This window comes from Ursus americanus, chromosome 14 (assembly GCF_024610735.1).
Source record: "Ursus americanus isolate L20-20 chromosome 14, mUrsAme1.1.p, whole genome shotgun sequence".
In the NCBI taxonomy this organism is placed as follows: domain Eukaryota; kingdom Metazoa; phylum Chordata; class Mammalia; order Carnivora; family Ursidae; genus Ursus; species Ursus americanus.
The window spans coordinates 55,957,393-55,978,320 of record NC_142140.1 but is presented as its reverse complement, the minus strand read 5'-3'; the positions used below and the strand labels follow the sequence as shown (position 1 = coordinate 55,978,320).

At 49.8% G+C, this 20,928-nt stretch overlaps 1 protein-coding gene across 8 annotated transcripts in view; it reads right to left on the bottom strand.

The window, feature by feature from the left end:
• The window catches only part of RANBP3 (RAN binding protein 3), a 53,475-nt gene that overhangs the window by 30,505 nt on the left and 2,042 nt on the right, over positions 1-20,928 (bottom strand). For all 8 annotated transcript variants that reach the window (XM_045776755.2, XM_045776756.2, XM_045776759.2 and 5 more), the window contains exon 2: positions 3,241-3,296. In XM_045776755.2, the coding sequence (XP_045632711.1) occupies positions 3,241-3,296 (56 nt within the window). The remainder of the gene's footprint in view (positions 1-3,240; positions 3,297-20,928) is intronic.

Genomic DNA, 20,928 nt, shown 5'->3' with positions numbered 1-20,928 from the left:
ATAGCCCACGGGGTGGTTTAGAGATTGTTCACTGAAAAGGGAAGTCAGTGGTCCCACAGCTGATGATGGGACTTCTTGATCTTTGTGGATCAAGAAATGGCTCAAAAAACAGCTATAAGGGACATTTTGGTGAAAACTGGGACGCCATAATTACAGACTATATGTATTGAAGGACATTTCTGACTTCATGATCACTTTCTTAGGAGTGACAGTAGCAGCAGGGCCACAGAGAGGAACGGCCCTAGTCCCAGAAGCCTCCTGCAGAAGGATTTAGGGGAGAAACATCAGATGGGCACCACTCAGAGTCAGGCGCTTCCAGCATTTACGACAAAGATGTCGCTGGTGAAGCCACGTGAGGGACACCCCAAGTGTCCACAGTACCATTCTTTCAGATTCTCTGAGGACCTGAATATTTTCGAAATACGAAGTTGAAGAGAAAAGGAGAAACAAGCCACAGAAGCCTGTATGTCCTGTTTCCCGCTCTGCCTCTGCCACGTGAGGGGCAGACGGGCTGGAAGTGGGCGAGAGACAGGACCGGAAAGAGGCTCAAACTTCCTTTTCTGTCCGAAGCGCCACGGCTGCTCCCTGCAGCTCTGCCTGTCCTTCTCCCTTGAAATGGGAAATGGGAAGCCGAGGAGCAACAAAGTTGGCTGTCTCAGCTATGCGGCTTGCTCTTTGCCTCACTTCTGAGCTGTCCTAAGCAGCAGAGGAAGAAAGGAGGATTCCGTCTCCACCTGGCCACTCTCCACCCGACAGCTCAGACAGCAGCCCTCCCGGACAGTTACAGAGGCTCCTCCTCTGTAAACAAGCAGAGCTTCCCTGCGTCCTGCCGGTGACGTTGTCCCAGAGGCATGACAGGAGCAGAGAGCTGAACTCTGAAGAGCTAGAGATCAGTTATTTTTAGAAGCCCATTTAGAGTTGGCTCAGAGTCAATATTTTGATAAGAACTACATTTGCACATTTTAAGATGATGATGAGCAGTTTCCTAGCTACTCTTCCGATTCAACTTCACCCCAACCTTCTGGAGGTAATACAAGCAAGTTAGCCTTTGAATTACAAGGCAACAGAGAAGAACCACCTCAACTGTGAAAACAGTACTGAAATGGAAATTAGTAATTTAAAAAATACTTTAAATTCGGCCAAAAAATTTTACATTTTAGTGTTTCATCCTGCTGGTTGTCTGAAAGTCTTAGGTTTAAAGAATTATCAATTCTTATCACTTGTTTTAATTCTGGGGTTGGCAAACTTTTTCTGTAAAGGGTCAGCTACTGAATATATTTGACTTTGCGGCCATATGTCTCCATCCAAACTACTTCACTCTGCTGTCACAGTGGGAAAGCAGCCTCGACTGCTGGGCACAGGGCGGGCATGGCTGTGTGCCAACAAAACTTTATTTACAAAAACGGGCGGTGGTGGCAGGCCTTAGTTTGCGGACCCGTTTAAAAGTGGTTCAAAAGATCATAATAAAATTCAAAATTCTAGAAAATCCTGAGAGAACCAACTATGATGTCTAAATCAGAAATTGAACACAGGCATTTCTAAAAGCTAGCAGAAATGCATCAGCCCCTTCACAGTGACTGAAGCTCCAAAGAAAAATGATAAAAATACATGTAATTAAGTTATATGTATTGGTCAGGGCCCATGGGAGAGGAGACCGCAGAGGCTGATGTGTCTTGAAAGTACCACCTGGAAAACCAAAACAAAACAGGAAGAATGTCTCCTCGGGTGTTGATTCTTTCTTTAGCAAAAGAAAAAAAAAATTTTTTTAAAGATTTTATTTATTTATTTGACAGAGAGAAAGACAGCCAGCAAGAGAGGGAACACAAGCAAGGGGAGTGGGAGAAGAAGAGGCAGGCTCCCAGCGGAGGAGCCCAATGCGGGGCTCAATCCCAGGACTCTGGGATCACACCCTGAGCCAAAGGCAGACCCTTAAGGACTGAACCACCCAGGCGCCCCGTAGCAGAATTAACAATGGGAAAGTTTAATGTGACAGGAAGCCTAGCACATCAGCCCCGGCTAACACAGAAGGTACCCTGCAAGGGGGTACATGTGTGTGTGTGTGGGGGGGCTGGTCAGCCACTTTTCCCTCCTGCCCCCCTGCACATACACACATGCTCTCTTCCTGGCACAGTACCTGAACGCAGTTCAGAACAATGTGGGCCACACAGAAGTCTGGCCTCTCTTCTCAGCCCGAGGGATGGGGTCTAGGAGCAGCAGCTGGGCTGCCAGGAGTCCCAAATCTCCGGACCAGAAGGCCCCAACCTCAGAGTTGGCTACCCTACCGGCAGGCGGGGGGGGGGGGGGGGCGCGGAAATCCACCAGAGCACCTCGACTGTGGATTACATGTCTCCAGAGGGAGATTCTCTCAAATGCTGTTCTTATCAACAAGATACAAACAGATTTCAAAACACACTGAATCCAGCGCGGCACTTTGGTCCCTCACTTTGAAATCTTGCAACGGGTATTACATTGTATCTGCTGTCCTGAGGCAGCTGTGGAAGGGACCATCCGTTTGTTGGACACACACAGTCCTCATAAAAGCTTCAGAAACATCAACCACAGAACATCAACTAACTTTGCACACAACCTCGACTTTCCACACTGTTTGTCAGGGTGGACACAAAATCAAGAACTTCTAGGTAAACAGCAGCACGTGACGTCGGAACGCTACTGCCACGGGGATCAGGACTGTAACAAAGGGCTAGCTCACTGCTACAAGTTAGGCAAGTTATTTCCAACATCAGGGCAACCAAGACATTTAAAATCCAAGAGGGGGAAGCAACGAATAACAAAGAATGGATGGTAAATACATAATGCAAGTCAACTAATAATTACCATAAATGCATTTAGGCCAAGCTGGTTGGGAGTCAGAATCTCCCCCTAAAACCTGTAAAGGTCCTGTCTTCCCCCTTAACAACCATTATTCTCCCTCCTTCCCTCCCCCCTTCCTTCTACCTTTTCTCTCCTATTCTTCCTAATGTACAGTAGTATTTCTAAAATGAAGCATCAGGAATTAGAAGCCTTCTGCCACTGTGAAAAGCAAGGTTTCTGAGCCCTTTCCACACATGCCTGTCTTAACTTCTCACCACGGTAACTTAAAGCCACAGGACCTTTTCCCTTCAAGCTCCGCGTGGAGGCTTAAAAGATAGAAGCACCTTTGGCCATGTGACCTGGGAGAGCCCTCTGGGAGAAAACAAATCAGAGTAATCATGTGAAGAAGAGAACATACCAGCCCCTTACCTTTTGTCCTTTATCCTTCTGAAACACAAAGACGGGCGGAGCAATGGCAGGTTTTTCTGCAAAAAGAAAAATTGGTTTTTTTCCCCCCAACACTATAGTCACACAGTAAACAAAGCTACATTTGTTTGTAATAAGTTAAAAACAAAAAAGCAAATCCAACAGAAAACTAGTAACTCCAAAGAACATCAAATCACTTAGAAAACGGTTTCTTGAAGTGGCTGCGTGGGCGTGTTGTTTGTGAAAATCCGACATCTAATGTTAGGGTATGTGCACTTTTCTGTGTGCATATTATACACCAAGAAAAAGGTTTCAAGACTCACTCAGAACAGCCATGTCCGTGACTGAGCGAGAGCGGTGGGCAGTGCAGCAGGCTGCAGGGCAGCAAAGGTGCTGCCACCATTCAGCGCCACCAACTGTGGCCTTGCGGGAACGAGGCACAGGGATGTCAGATCTCTATGTGGCACCTCCCCAATTCCAAATGCTGGAGACTAGTTTAGGTTTTTAGTCCTTTTTTTTTGAATTTCTAGGCCAGCGGGTCTTGGGGATAACCAGACTGCAGCCTCTGCCCACACAGCTCCTGCTCCTTGGAAAGCTTGCCCTGGCGGAGTCATCTGACGTTCCACCTGGATCTCTCAGCGACCACCCATTTAAAAAAAGAATGTAAGGAGTTGAGAAAAATCTGAGTCCATCCCGCACAGTTGTTGCTGAGGGAAGAAACCCTCTGAAATGTTCTGTCACATGACGAGCCCAGGGTGGTGCCACCTGTTATTCTCAGACAACCCCATTTGTCTCCTATCCAGGGACAGCCCCATCTACAGCCCTCTGCCACCTGCCCCTGCGTGGATGGCAGCTCAGTGAGCCCCTGCTGCCAGCTGGAGGATTCTGGATGAGAACTACCTTCACCCGTGGGGAAGACCCAGATGCTGCCTGCCTCAATGCCTTGAGGTTGGGTGTGGTGGTTCTGGGTCCACGCATGAATCCTATGCGGTGCACCTGGGGCCCCCTTCAGCATGCAAAGTCCTGAAGCAGACAGTGGATGGGAAGCAAGGGGGATCATGAATTTGGGGAGCACTCAGTCTCGGGAAGCCAAGATTACCAGGAACCTGCACTTATATACAGCTTTACCCAGCAGGCCTGCTCCGTGGGAGGGGAGAGGATCTTTGGTTCGTGAGCGCGCTTGTGTGGGGAGCTTGTCAGAGCGGCTAGAGTCAGGGAAATGTCCCTGAGAAGAGGTGGCTGCTGAAGTCCAAAGACAAGAGCCGGGAAGGGAGTGGCAGGTGTGAAAATACAGTAAAAGTGACAGGAGCCTGGGGGCAGATGACCGCCATGCTAAGGATTCGGGGAAGTACTGTAAAAAGAGTTGGGTTCAGGTTCAAAGAGGGAACAGTCTGGGGAAGGGCACGACACGGGCAGACCAGTTAGGAGGGAATGGTGAGCACCCACAATAAAGTCAGGGAGGGGAGGAGGTCTGAGGACAAAGAGGGACAAGACTGAAACAATCAAAAGGACATGGTGCCGCTCCCATCCCATCAGATTCCCACTCCTTGGAGAAGCAGAACATATGCTGGTCTTGACTGCGGGGGAGCAGCCCACTGACGGCGGCCATTCCCTCCGCCGTGCACACGGAAGCCAAGCAGCACCCGAGTCCCTGAGTCTGATTCACTGCGACAGGCCTCGCCACGCACAACCCACAGCGAACACTGGGGTGAACGACCTGTAGGAGACCAAAGTATTACAAGGGAGGACGGTGGGGGACGGAAGGGTCGCCGATGAGGCCTCCGTGATTCCCTAAGCAGCCCTCTCCCGGTACAGGGGCTGGTGCTGCTTGACAAACCCAGATGGAAGAGGGAACGAAAGTGCCTGTGCCAGACAGGAAGTGACAGCAAAGGAATGCAGGAGGCACTCTGGGCAGCAGCGGCTGATCCACCATTCCTACCGCAGGGAATCCCAGAGAGCTTCCGGCCCTGCCCTTCACCCCACAAGCCCAGTAGCCAGGGCTGCAGATCCAGGGCTGAGTCTCACTTCTGCGTTCGACTTCCAGCCAGCTGTGAAGAGTGAAGGCACACGGGAAGGAGCTGGGAGTCTGGGCCAGCCCCCCATTTCTTTAGGGAACCACCCCTCCTTCGCCCCTGGCTCTAGGTCCGAGGAGGAGAGTACTTCATACTCCTGCCCCAGAGGACACCATGGCATGTGACTAAGGCCAAGCCACTGACAGTGAATGAGACTTGGGTCTAGGAATTTTGTTGGAGCTACTGGGAAGGGGGTGCTCTGTTTCTGCTGGGGCTGCAGGGCTGGTAGGAGGTAACTCTGGGGTTGAGAGCAGTCTCACGTCACCAAAAGGGACCTTGGACCAGAGCGGGAAGCAGAGCTGCAGATGAGGGAGGCAACTGAATCCTGGAGACACTGCTAGAAGCCTGGGTCCAGCCAAGCTCAAAGCTAACCCCACCCCCACTGACTGTTCAGTTAAGCCAACGAATGCTGATTTTTGCTTAAGCCTGTCTTAAGTGTTTCTGTCCTTTCTCCAACAACCTCCAGCCTGAGAGGTGAGGCCTAGCCACTGCAGACTTAATTAAACACACACTATACTCTATAGAAGAGAACTTGCCTGGCCTCACAGTGAAGCAGAGACACTTTCTCTCACAGGAGGTACCACCACCAGATATACTCAGTATTTACAGGTTTATCTCTTTCTCCCCTGCTAGGACATCAACTCCATGAGATCGGAGAGCGCCTCGTTCCCCTGGCTGCCCTGTGGTCTAAGAACAGTACTTGGCATTGATAAATACTGGACGGAAGGAGGAGTAAGGGCAAGGGGGTACTGGAGAAATGGATGGAAGGCCACTGAGGAAGGGCGAGAACAGAGGGAGAACCGTTTGGATGGTAGGGGAAGAGCTCTCTTGTGTCGGCTGATCTGCAGGCACCCAGAAGGGGCTGCAGCGATTTGCACAAACGTGAGAGGCCCGGGCGGCCTCTGGGTCCCTGGGGCAGGACAAAGCCACAGGGCAGGGTCCAAGCAGGAGCTGGGAGAGTCCTGTCTGCTGGAGGAACAACGGCACTGCGAGTGGGCTCGGTGCTCAGCTATGGGCAGAGCGAGGCCACAGCAGAGACATGGGGTCTGAGCTCTGAAAGCAGCTTCCTGAAGAACTGGAAACCTGGGTGAGACCCATGCAGTGACTCCCTCACTAACTCCTGGCTGTAGGCCACCACTGCTGTAGTTAAGACCTTCCTTTCTCCACCTCTGCTCTCGTTCCCTTCAGTCCAGCCTCCGCAGAGCAGCCAGAACCACTGGTGTGAGGCGCACACTTTAAACTCAGCACCGCCCTCCCTGACTGGGGTTGGAGCTCCCTCCAACAGGCCACCCCGGCCTGACCCCTGTGGTGCCACTGAAGGGCCCGCGGCCCCCTGCATGCCCTGTGCTTCTGTCCTACTTCTGGCCTTCTGCCCGGAACACGTTCTCACCTTCTCTTCCGGGGCCAACACTCATTCAGGTACGGGCGCGCCGTATCCTTCAGGAAGCTCCCAGTTTGAGCTACACACCTGCCCCCCGTGCCCCCAGGGCTGCTCTTGGCTTCTACTGCGCCCCGGGTCACACCGAGGCTACCTGTCAGGGAGGCTAACAGACCGTGGTTCCGGCATCCCAAATAGCTCCGCGCCCCAGCCCAGCAGCCAGTGCGCACCATGAAGAGCCATCCAATAACCATTCGGACTAAACCCGCTCTGCAGTCTTCCCACACGTCACATAGCTGCTGTGTGCTCACACACATATTTACTAAGCCCTCATTCTGTGCAAGGCTCTACAGGAAAAATGGGGAACAGGAAGCCGGGGGGAGAAAACCTAAGGGTCAAACACCTGATAAAAAGCAATGGGTGTGTCTGTGCACTTGGCCTGGAGCTTGTGGGGGGTTATGTGTTCACCTCCTCGCTGGCAGCATCTACCCTGGATCGTGAGCCCCAGAAGAACAGGGGTCCTGTTACGTTGACTGCGGTACCTTCAAAGTCGCACACGTAACAGATGCTTCACAGGGAGTCAGAGCTGATGAAATGTCACTGGGACTGGTGAGCTCAGGACCCACCAGGACCCTCAAGATGGATGGTTTGGCGGTCACGACAAACCCAACCACCACACTAACAAAAACGTAGCAGTGAGCTTCCGACGCTCTCCACCAAAGACACAAAGCATCAGGGTCACAGAGATTTAATTTCCGCTGGGCTCCAGGAGGGCCGAAGTCCGTAAGTTGCAAATTAGCATGGGCGTTACAAAAGGACTAGTGGAGCGCAACCCGTTCTGAGGAGGACTGCCCCACATTCGCCACAGCAGCCTCGCCTGTCTTCTCACCCGGCTCCCACCAAACTGCTTCTGGTTAGGTCACTGGACAAGCAGCCTTCGCTCAGCCAGCCGAAACCCAAGTTTGGGGAATGAAGAGGGGACAGAGCAATGAGGCTTCTGTGGCCTGTGTGAACTCCCAGCCCAGCCTGTCTGTCACAAATGAAGGGAAAATTACCACCAGAGATTTCTAGGGAGACCCAGGCCACCGTGAAGACCTAAAACATTAGAATGTTAATTGAATGCCAACTATTTGATCCAGATTCTGTCAATCGGGTGTTTTGTCTTGTCCCTGTGAAATGCTCTTCGATTGAATGAGTTTGTGAAAAAGCAGCCCTCCTGGGGCACTGGCTCAAGACATCTGCATAGTAAGGGTTAAGAAAATCAACAATAAAGAAACAGGTTTAACCAAATGTTCTCTGAAGTTATTTGGCTAGGGAACCCCTCTTTCCTCATCCCTTCCCTAACATGAGGCCTGAGAACTGTATTCTGTGGATGACCGTGGCCAACACTGATGTGTGAAGTGGGGTGGGATTCAGAGCCAAGGGGCCTCAAACTACAACTCTGCCCCTGGGTGGCATGTGGGAGGTGCTTTGCCCCCATCCCTGCTCCATGGCGCTGCATGCCAAGTCCAAGGTGCCTGTTGCTATATTTAAATCCTCCCTCACCCTCCTCCACGTGCCCCTGCTCAGCTCACACGCTCCAGACGACACCTAGCCTGAGCCCTGTGTGATCCCAGATGCTGATCAGGCCCCAGGTGGGAAAAGTCCCCCAACCCCCAGGCAAATTGCACGGGTGGGGACACTGGCCAGAAGACGAATGGAGTGAGCCCCCATGACATCTGACCCACAGGTTCTGCTCTCCCTCCTGTCTCCTGCCATCCTCCGCCCCACTGTGAGGTACAGGTGCAAAATGGGACAGTCCAGCTGTAATCCCTAAGGACAGGGACTGTCCAGGATCTGGTCTTTTCGGTCCTGGTGATAACATGATAGGACGCCCAGTCGCAAAAAGGCTGCAGACTTCGGCTCTTGTTTCAAACCTCTGCGAGATGTCTGGAATTTCTCCACACACACACTCGCTAACCCATCTTCACGCAGGCTCTGCTTTTGGAGGCACTGCTGACACAGCCCTGACTGTAGGCACTCTACTCCACCCAGCCGAGCCTGGGAACCACTCCCCCAGCTGCGCATCTTGCCGAGTTCATAGATTCAATCATAATAATCATTCAGCAACTGTAACTTTCTGCAATTCCACACACCCCAGCACCCGCTGCGTGCCAGGCCTCATGCTGGCCTCTCGGGTGTGGTGGTGACATGGAGAGACATGTCCCCTGCCTGCCAAGAGTGGACATTAGTCTTTAGTTGAATGTCGCAATTAGGAGAAGCACAAAAGGGACTCAGAGAGCAGAGCAGGGGCATCCAACATGGTGAGGCTGTGGAAAAGGAGTGGATCCAGGAAGGCTTCTCAAGGGAAGTGCCATCGAAGCAGAAGGACAGCAACATTTAGCCAGGTGACCAGGAATGGGGAATAATAAGGCAGCAGAAAGCAAGGTGCACAGAAGAACCCAAAGAAGGTCAAGGTGACACCTGCTGTGTGCCTGCTACTTTACTAATGCTTGAGCATACCAGCTGACTCCAGACCCTCGAGGACAGACAGAAAACAGACCACTGGAGCCCAAGGCCACAAGAGCAGAGGGCACCCGCTCCCTTCGCCGGATCTGAGGTCCTCACAATTACACCTGCAAGGTCTAGTGTAGAAGCTCCTGGAAGATAAGCACCAATCACTCAGGCAGTTCCTTTCTTGATGAAATGAATTAAAGATGGCTCTGAAGAAGGCAGGGGTCCCCGATATGCAGGCTCCCTCCCTACCCCAGGGACCACAGACCATTCTCCCTACCGGGCATGTAAGTCTCTAGGTAGAACCAGGGGACTCCAAGGAGGTAGGCCCTTCTTCTAAAGCAGAACTGTGCTGGAGCCCTGGGACATAGAGCAAGCCCTCAGATGCCTTGGGTTCAGGTGTGGGAAATCCTAGAGACCTCACCCAAAGTAACGTCCATAATTTGGTGTATGACGTCTGTGTTAGGGGGAGGGCCCACAAAATGCCTCCTCAAATAGTGGTAAAGAGGCCCAAAAGGAGGAGGACTTTTAAACAGTCCCACACTTGAGAGAATTAGAACACTAGGCTTCCCGGACCACCCCTATAAGTAGACCAGGGACCAGGACTCAGGGTTTTGTGTCTTTTCTGCCCAGAGACTGACTGGTGGCAAAACCTTAAAAAGAAAAGGACATATGTGTCTACGTCTGAGGCAGCAAGAATGGAAGAAGGAAAGGGGCACTGCAAGAAATGTTTTACATGGAAGCCAGCGTAAGAAGAAGAACCCCTTGGGAGTCGGGTGGTGATGGCCGCTGCCCAGATGTGAGGACAGGAGGTGGAGTCCCTGCTGCCTGCTGCAAGGAAGGGAAGGAGAGCACAGAGCTGGCCTGGACCCCAGAGGGGGCCCCAGAATAGAATAGAATACTTCTCAACCTCCAGGATAACAGAGGTCTCGGGATCCCGGCTTCAGACCCCTCCCCCAGCCTGTGTCGTGTGACTGACAGCAAGGACATTCCCAAATGGGGTTTCCCCAAGCCGCTGGATGGTTTCTTACACGGGCCAGCAGTCAGCGAGTGTGTATTTATGGGCCGGGCAGGCACTCCATGCTTTATAGGCCTCGTCTCCCTGACTCTTCACAATCACTTTTGTAGAGAGGTCATAACCAACGTCCTGATTTTACAGAAAAGGAAATGGAAGACTCAGAGGGGGCCAGGTCTCCGACTACATCTGAGCTACACTGCCATCCAGGTACAAGTGCCAGAGGGAGAACTTACGACTCCGGTTTGCTTCCCTCCCTATTTTCTGCCCAGCTGGGCCTTGGAGCTGAAATACAGACACTCTTTTCTTCTGAGAAGTAACATCAGGAAGAAAGCAGCTGTCAGTTATCATTCCAGAAAAGCACAAAGGAAACCAGAGGGTGAACGATGAGTTTTGGGGTGGGCTTAAGCCTTTCAAGTCATGTGACTCTGCCTCAGAGAAGGGTGCAATTAGGCCAAGAGCGCATCCTTAAGACTGTCAAGAATGAAGACACATCCCAAGACGTGGACGCTCTGCGGTGAAACAAGATGTGTTGTCTCCATCGTTCAAAGGTTTAACCACACAATGCCCTGCAGAACTTATTCAGAATCCAGGCTGAACACACACACACTCTCTCCATGCCGTGGAAGGAGTAAAGTACACTACGGGCAGGCCTGCCCTGCCACAAGTGCGAACACCCCCAGTGGCCGCCTCCAACCTTTGTCTCCGAGGACTGTCCGTTAAACTAAACAGAAGAAACTATGTAGGCCCAGGAAAACACACAGAGAAGCGAATCTGGAATATCTTGGCCTGTTCTGTTTATTCCCCTCCTAAATGATGACTCAAACACCTGCCAGGAAATGGCCCCCATCTGGAAAGCCACTTGGAATTCTTGACCAAAATGTCAGCAAGGTACTTGTGTAAAATGAGCTTTAATCCTGGGCTGATGTGTCTTAATCTTCTTATCTGTGCAAAAAATATGGAAAGCATCTTGGCAACACAAACAACAGTCTGTTAAGACCTGACAACTGCTTTAATCCTACAACACTTACTATCTCAACCCTTCAAGTCATTTCTTTTCTCAGGAATTATTATAAACAGTTCTGTGCAGCAACATAAAGGTGAATTTGTCATTGATGTGTCAACTGTATTCACAAACTAATTCTCTGGTAAAGAATGGAAGTGATCTCAAACATGCTGTTGCTAGGTGATGCCTCTCTTGATCTCAGTGTCCTGAATGCTCAGTGGCCACCCAGCCCAGCTAGTAGAGGGTGGTGGGCCCCTTAATTCCTTTTTCGGTACTCGAGTGTGTTTTTCCCTAGGCAACCCTCAACTGGTCTCAGGGAGATTATAGGGGGCATGGTTTTGGAGATGATAGTATCTTTTATTTTATGCACTTCTTTCTGGAATGCTCTTCATCCTGTCATTACCTTCACCTACTGAAATCAAAGCCACTTTTCAATGCTCTACCTGCTGTGTCCCTATACTTCAAACAACAACGGGAGCAACAAGCAACTCACATTTGCTGAACGGTCTTTACTAGACCCAGCGGTAGGTGCTTTAGACACCCAGTCTCATTTAATGTCATCACATCCCTGTGACATACATATTATTTATCAACTCTGATCTGTGAATCATGAAACGAGACGGAGAGGCCTCAGACAGAAGTGCTTTGGTTGAAGTCACAAAGCTGGTAAGTGGCACAGCTGGGACCAGGACCCTAAGTCTGACTTCCGAGCTGGGTGCCTCAGGTCCCCTGAGGTCCCACTAAAGGCCAAGTTCCATTCTGCCTTCTTTACTTCTACACAAATCGGCCCTGCAGTAGAACCCTCCTATCCTGGCCAGCCCCCCCCACCCCACTCACCCAGACTATAAGCGGCTGTGACAGAACCTGTGCTTTGGGCACCTCTGTGTCTTGAATCCAAGAGAAACCCCACAAACTTGTTAAATAAATCCTACAAAGTCAGCAATTACACCTGAAACTAAGAAAATTCAGGGAGCCAGCTTTGCAGCACTTTTCTGTTCTGCCACTAGGTGGCGCGACATGGACAGAGCCGAGAGGTAAAATTAAAGAAGCTGAAGACTGGGGGAAAGTTCCAGGAAAAACAACGGAAATCCCCCCACAGGAAGGAAATCTAAGGACCACAGAACTTCTGCTGAGGCAGCAGACCAAGACTGATGAAACGCAGGCTCTAGTTTTTGTGGGCATTCAAACTGGTCTCAAACACTTATGGCTGGAATCCCGGGCGACTCAATGGACCTTCCTTGTTCCCTGACAGTCCAACAGGGATGGTGCTACACCCCAGGCAGTTGTAGGGAGGATTAAATGAAATGGTGCATACACAGTGCTTGGGCAGTGGCTAGCATGCAGCAGGAATTCCACCCGGGCATTATTATCATTATTGTAATTCTACCCGAAAGACTGCAAGAACACTGATGGCACCTTAAAGCATCAGTCTTGGACTCAAAGACTATGATAGATCCCTCAGAATCTGGGGGCGCCTGGGTGGCACAGCGGTTAAGCGCCTGCCTTCGGCTCAGGGCGTGATCCCGGCGTTCTGGGATCGAGCCTCACATCAGGCTCCTCTGCTGGGAGCCTGCTCTTCCTCTCCCACTCCCCCTGCTTGTGTTCCCTCTCTCGCTGGCTGTCTCTATCTCTGTCAAATAAATAAATAAAATCTTTAAAAAAAAAAAAAAAAGATCCCTCAGAATCTGGCCCCACCTAAAGCCGCCCAGGCGCCGGGACAACTCACATGCTCAGCTGCTCAGAGTCCCTCATGCCCCGAGCTGGTGGGAGGCCAAAAGCGAAGCCCTGCTTGCAGCCGCACGACTTACTGAGCACCTACCACGTGCCAGGCATGGTGTCTGGCACCGGAGACGGGATGAAAGACAGACAGGGAGAGGTGCTAGAAGGAAGATAAAGCAGGGTGGTGGGAAAGCGTGCAGGGAGAAGGGCGCTATAGGGTGAGTGGCTGGGTATGGCCGCCCTAAGGTGTCATCTGAACCTCAGACATAAAGGAGTAAGGGAGGTGAAGGCAGAGTATACCGTGCGACAGGAATCCCAAGTACAAAAGTCCTATGGACAGCAAGAACTAGAGGCTTATGTGGGGGAAAGCAGGAGGTGAAGCTGGGGAGGGGGCCATGGTGAGGAGTCTGGATTTATCCAGTTTCAAGGGAGGCCAGAGGAGGAGTCCAAGCAGGGGAGTGATATGACCTGGTTTATATTTTTAAAGGGTCACACCGGCAGTGGTCCTCACATAGTTCTTCCCATTTTTGCGTGTGAGGAAAGTCTGGTAATAAGATAAGTGCTGGGGTGGTGGGGAGGACGGGTCTCACAGAGGCAGCACATGTGAGGGGACCAGGGAACAGCCTTCAGGAGTCATCCAGGTGACAAGGGGCAGTGACAATGGCAACGTGGGCTAGTCCCAGGCCTTGGAGTCAGGGCAAAGTGGGTATTTTGGCAGATTTTGGAGACCGAGCCTGCAGGAGCCTCAGCAGTGGGAAGACTGAGGGGATCTTAATGGGGCCGTGAAAGTCTGTCTTGCTCTCTCAGGGGCAGATGGGGTCAGCGAAAACAAGTCCCACTCGTCTGGCAATAAAAGCACAAAACAGAGCGGCTTCCAATGGTGCTGATAATGACTGATGCAAGCCCTGGACTCTCAGACCCCCAGCGGCCACCACCATCAATGCTACAAGACATCCTTTCCCTTCTGAGTAAAGGGTAGCCTGTTTCCTCACACTCCAGACCTGAGAAGGCCAAACTCTCAAGAACCATGTGCCCCCCTCCCGCTCTGCTATTACGAATGTGACACAGACATTCATTCTGGGTCAGCAAATTCCCAGGATTCTGTGGGGCAAACCTGGGGGAGAGTAACTAAAGTACTTTAAACTTACTGAAGAAAGCAAGGCCTGCCTTCTAAACACGTGCACGGAGGAAAGACTACTGTCTCTGCAAACACCTATTTCTCTTTGACAGTGACAGCCAGGTATAGGGCCCCACACGGGTCACTTTACCAGAGAAGAACAAGTGCCTATGCAGTCAATGCTACTGTGCCACTAGAAAGAATGAGCATGGGCTCCCTGACTCTATGGCTGGAAGCAGGTGCACGGTACCAGGTGACTTTCCCTGGTTATGTGGCCTTTGGCTTCAGCCCCTGTAACATGGAATGGCCGGACCCAGAGGTTCTCTGAAGGTCCTTACACTGAACCTGAGACAGTGCTGAAGGTCATGGAAAACACTGTTCCTCCATCACAGGGATAGGAAGTCCACGATGCCTCCTTATCTGCCAAGCAGCCACCATGGAAATGGGAGACTAGGAGGGCGAGCCCTAAATTCCAGCTGGCAAAGAACCTATTCCTGGATGATTTTACTTAATCTCATAACCCAGTGCTTCTCCCCCAGGGGTGATTTTGCCTCTTGGGGACACTAGGCAACGTCTGGAGATATTTTTGGTTATCATGATGTGGGGGAACTGCTAATGGCACGTAGTGGATGGAGACGAGAGATGCTGATCAACATCCTACAGTGCACAGGAGGGTCCCCAAACCAACCCCAAATGTTAATGATGCTGCATGTGAGAAACTTTGCATTAATTACTTGGAAAACGACTGAGTTAGATCCCTAACGCACATTATACACCAAAATAAGTTCCCAGTGGGTCAAACTGGGGTGACCCCCTAGCTTCTATGTCAACTCTTTTCCCCCTCCCCACGCTTTGTGTATTTAAATGAGTGCAGCATCCTAGGACCATAGCAGGTCAGATGATTAGGGAATATAGTCTCTTGGGGGTCCATGGACTCCCGTAACCCCGGGGTTCTTAAATTCAGGCAATTCTACCCCTGAGGAGACATCTGGCAATGTCTGGAGACATTTTCCTTGTCATGACTGGGGAAGGAGGGTGCCACCAGTATCCTGTGGGTGGAGGCCAGGGATGCCGCTAAACACCCTACCATGCACAGGACAGCCCCCAGCAGCCCCAACGTCAATAATGCTGAGGTGGAGAAACACAGCTACAATCCAAAAGGAGCTTTTTCTCCACCCAGACATCCAATCAGAAGAGTAACATCCACTAGTAACTGACAGTATATCCGCACATGCCAGTGCGTCAATTACCTGACAAACGTTCTCTTGGAACGATGACCCTCGGACGTGATTAGCGTCATCCCCATTCTACAGATGGAGGAACAGAGGACAAACATCCTGCCCAGGATCCGGGGCGAGTAAGTGGCAGAGGTAAACCACAAACCAAGGACAGTCATTCCAGGCATTTCCAACTGTGCCATGAGTAGAACCGGAGCCTGCCAGTCAGTTCCAGGTTAAAATTCCCCCAGGCTGGAGAGATGGGGGAGAAACCCATGCCGATCTCATGACAGGATCCACTCGGGCTCTCTACAATGGGACTCCACTATCACGTGCCAGCAGCTCTCAAACTGCTTGGTCTCGAGACCGCTTTCCACACTTCGGAATTATTGAGGCTCTCCAAGAGCTTTTGTAACTATTGGCTATAGCTGTTGATATTTACCAAGTTAGAAAATACCAAAATGTTAACTTACTTAGGATAATAATGGTTAAAGCTTAGCGAAACAATAAATTTTATGAAAAATAACTTTCTAAAAAAATTAGTGAGAAAAGCGGCATTATTTTGCACTTTGACAAATCTCTTTAATATCTGGCTTAAGAGAAGACAGCCAGAGTTGCTTATCTGCTTCTGCAGTCCATCTGCTGCTACATCACACTACTATAACCTTTGGCTAAACTCCGTCCATTCACAAGAGAATAGGAGTGAAAAGGGCAAACAACGTCTTTGTATTGTTATGAAAACAGTTTTAAACTTGCAGTCCCCTTGAAAAGGTCTTGGGGACTCCCAGGGCCCCTGGACCATCTTGGAGAACTGCTGCCACACGCTGCTCTCTGAGTACCAGCATTCGGAGGAGAGGAATCCTGAATTCATTACAGACCGTCAAAAGCTTTACGCTGAGGTTCTCTGCTAATGTGCAGAGACAGCTGCGTCTAAGAGGGGGTACAATAGGGCTGAAACCCAAATGCCAACCAAGGTCAGGCAGGCACCGGAAAAGAAGGAAGTGGGCCAGGTCCCAAACTACTCAGTGGGGACTGTGGTGTCCTGGAGGGCACACAATCTATCTTTTTATTTTATTTTGCGCATTCCAAGTCTTTTTATTTATTTGCTGACGTATCTTACATATTTGTGATCAGTGTGTCTATGATTTTCATCTAATATTCTCTCCTATGCATTTCATGTGTTTGCTGTATCTTCAACATTATAATTTTGGGCACAGAGTCTATCCTAAGGGCGGCAGCTGCTCCTCAGTCTTGGTGACTCGTTACTGCACAAGACCACTGGAAGAGGCTGGTTCCTGCTTTTCAAGAGAAATCAGAAACCTAAATTATTTTTCTCCCTGAAATCTCAGAATTCTTAAGTGTTGGTTCTTAATTAAAAACAAGCAAAAATCCCTAAATGGGCCAAATTAAACACGTCTGTTTGCCCCTGAAGCAAGTTTTCAACTTCTGCCTGTGGTTTTTGACTCTGGCTTCGTGTCTTAAAACATCTGTGGAACTTTTTAAAACTATAGACACTCGGCACCTCCTGCCACCATCGCTGATGGGATGGCCCAGGCGTCACTTTTTATTTTCCTCAAGGCTCCTTAAACAAGTATGGAACGCACTCAGGGCTAAGACTCCCGGCAAGTACTAGGCAATAGCACCAAGTGTCAAGATTGCCAAGGATGAAGCAAACTGTGGACAGGCAGGGGTGCTTTTCACTGAGGCCCTATGCTATACGGTTTTCTACCAAGTAGTACAAGGTCACACGGACCACAGACAAGACTCCATGGGACCCAGGAAGGATAATGTGCATAGGTGGCAAAAACAAATCCCCTTCAAACAGAACAAAGAACTCCTGCTGTTTGCTGCCACCTCCATCAGCGCCACTAGATCCTGAATAGATAATGCCGCAAACCCACCTGCCTCCAGATTGCTTCACAGTACCATGGAGAGCTACCAAGGCTGGGCCAAGTTCACACCAGCCACCTCTGCTGCCTGCCTTTCTCAGGGTTTTTGTAATAGAAGGCCTTTCTCAGATCCCCCAAATGGTCCTCATCTCCCACTCTACCCTGGCCTATTCTCTGTGCCCGAACTCACTAACTAAGCAGGAATTGAACTGGTACCTAAAATGCCCCCTTTGCCACTCCCACACACTGGCACTCTTCCAAATGCCATCTGAGCTCCCCTGTTCTAACCTCAGTTCGTTTCTATTGCTTCCACTCACTCAAACTTCTCCACAGTATAAACACACCAGATCCCGACTAGCCCTGACACCCAATGAATGTATGATGGTAACAGGACTGCTGGGGTAATCCCATTTTCCAGTTAACTGAGAGGCAGGCTGAAGACATGGGATAAAAGTTTTGCAGAACTATGATCTTCTTGGTCTATACAATGGAACCAAAACTTAAGTTTTCTTCAAAATGTATAAAGATTCTGCAGCCTTGGAGGTAGCATGACACCACTCAGCTACCAGCAGGCCCATCTGCTACAGATTTAAGAGGTGCCACAGAGTCACACGTGCACATGCTGACCTCAGAACAAATCCCAGAGTTAATGTTTATCATAACTTCACGACAAATTTTAAAACAGTTGTCTCTCACTCATCCTAAAAATTAAGTTTATGACAGGGGATGGGGAGAATTTATGGATCTGAGGATTCCAACCAATTCACTTGTATCTCATTCTCTCAGGCGTTAAGTTTTAAGTCAACAAGTAAGGTGAAAACTAAGAAAAGCCAAACCACCCGTGAAAATCTCTAGAGTGACACTTGGTCAGGCCAGAGCAACTCTGTGCTCCCCCCTACCCCCAGACACTGGGCAATGTCTGCAGACATTCTTGGTTGCCATGACTGGGGGAGGGAGGAGGGTGCTGTCGGCACAGTGGGGAGATCAGAGAAGCTGATCAGCATCCTACAAGGCACAGGGCAGTACACACGCTGAAGAATTACCTGGCCACAAACGTCTACAGTGTCGAGGCTGAGAACGCCGGGCTAAGTGATCACGTGGAAGGCAAGACAGAACCCAGGAGGGCTGACAGCTCAGCTCCAGCTGGCCTCCCATCACGGCTCACCCCAGGGCCATCTCATCACTGGGCTGGATTCACTCGCACTATGCACACTCATTTCTTGCTCTCTCTCTCTGCTGAACACTTAATGCCAAACCAGTCCACAATGAGTCCACTGTAGTCAAAAATAGCTACCATTTACTGACTGTTTATTACTGTGTGTGTGCAGATAGGTATTAAATAATTCGTATGCATTAATTCATCCAGTGCTCACAGCAGCCATGAAATACCCATGATTATCATGATTCTCATTTTACTGGTGAGGAAAGTGAAGCTCAAAGGGGTTAAGAAATTTGCTCAAAGTCACTCAGAGAGTACACAGCAGAGTCAAAACACAAACCCAGTTCTCTGCATGGCAAAGCCTGTGCCCTGCCATTACTTTATACCAGTGGGTCTTACCCCGGGCGGTGGTTCTCCTCACCCCTTGCCCCAGGACATTCTGCAATGTCTGAGGACATTTTTTGTTGTCACGACCCCTGGGGTAGAGGTGCAGGGGAGGGTGTGTGCTACTGGCATATGCTGGGTAGAGTCAGGGACAGTGCTATGCTGCTAACATTGTACAATGCATAGGACAGCCCTTCCAACAGAATTATCTGGCTCAAAATGTCAGTAGGGCCAAAGTTGAGAACGCTGCTTTATACCATGTCCACAGACCAGCAAGGATTCATATGTATGTGGTATCTTTAAACACTGGGATCTGGAATCCAAGATACCCTATAGCTCAAATACACTTTACTCACCCCCTGCCCATTCTTTACCTCTTCCAGACACAAAACTCTGCATTCAAATCCTGACATCCATTTATGATGCAGAGTAACTTCAGGGATAGGATGATTAATGAGTTTGGGATATATCAATAGCAAAATGCCAAGCAGAAGAGAATATCCCTGGACACAAGTGTAAAACACACACACACACGCGCGCGCGCACGCATATGCCCTCCCTCTCCCTCCTAGGAGAGCAGCATTCCAACTGGACTTTAAAAGTCACAGACTATAGGAGTACCAAGAAAGGGCTGTGGGAGTTGCTGTCACCATCCCCGAAGAGATCACCATGGCAACGAAGGCCAACAAGATGCTGTATTAGATACACAATTGGAAACGTTTCTTTGTGAACAAGCACAGCACACCTAACCTGCACTACTCAAGCCAATGGTTCTCAACCCTGGCTGCACATCTGAATCACCCATGCTGCTTTCTCACTATAGATGCCCAGGGCCCACTCGACATCTCACAGAATTGGAATGGGTGGGGTGTGGGGATTGAGCCTTTGTGGTTTTAAGAAAGCTCCCCCAGTGATTCTGATGCCCAGCCCAGGTGCATAGTCATTGCCTCAGGCTCAGAGAGAGGTGGCAATGGCCCAGGGAAAAGACACAGAAGGGTTGGGTGTGAAGATGGACCAGCTTGGAATACCACTCTGGAAAAACAGAAGCTAAGAGGGCATTTGACTACAGCTTAAACAGCAGGAGGAAAAGCACACATATGAGGCAGTCCCTAAAGCTTCAAAATGCATAGGCAAGAAAGTCCTAGTTTACATAGCAGATAATAAATTAAACATCTCAGCAGGCTGTACAAGCCAAAAAGCCACTTAAGATTTATGTCCTGAGGACAACTATGCCAGAACTAGTGTCAGAGGCAAAGTACCGAGTGCGTGTGGTGTTTATTAAGTAAAAACTTTAAGTATAAAGCATTCCATTTCTCTATTTTATACTTACCATTCAGTTAAGCAATCAAAGGCTCATGTGTCAGCCCACATGCTAGAAATGGTATCCCTGGAAAACAGGAACCCTAATTTCCCCTTTGTGCTCAAAAGTATACCTCACAAAAAGGGTCTTCAGTGATGAATTCATTCATTCATTCAACAAACGTTTCTTGGATACCTACTCTGTGCCAGGCACTGTTCTAGATGTAGGGAATCCATCAGTGATCATGACAGAAGGAAATCCATGCCCTCCTGGAGCTTATATTCTAGAGGGGTAGTCAAACAAGTAAACTTTGCATGTCAGATGATGATATGTGCAGGGGAGTAAAATAAAGCAGGATAAAGAGGACAGGCAACGTGGATCCAATTTAAAATTGGTGGCCAGAGAAGTTCCCATAATAATGTTTGAATAAAAAGCTGAAGGAGGTGAAGGAGTGAGCCATAGGGACATCTGCGGGAAGACTGTTTCAGGCAGGGGACCTAGAAGGTCCAAAGGCATAAAGGAGGGAGTGTAGAGTTCATTCAAGGGACACTGAGGAAACCAGAGTGGTTCAAGCAGAGCAATTCAGGGAGAGAGTGATGCAACGGGAGGAAAGGGAGGTATAAGGGGGCCACTCTAGCTTCTGGGCTGAGTTGTTAGATGGGTAAAGATGGAAGGGAGGCCCAAGTGGTGGAAACCAGTAATAGTGATGAGAAGGGGTCACCTTCTGGAAATATTTTAAGGTAGAACTGACAGTACTTGCCGTGCATATGAGAGAGAGAGGAGTTAAGGGTGACTTCAAGGTGTTCGGCCTAGGCAATTCAAAGAATGAACTTGCCATGTACTACAAATGGGAGGAAGACTGTGGAGTGGGCAGGTGTTGGGGGCAAAGATGGGGATTTTGTTTGATGTGCCCATGAGACATTTAAATGCAGACGTGAACTA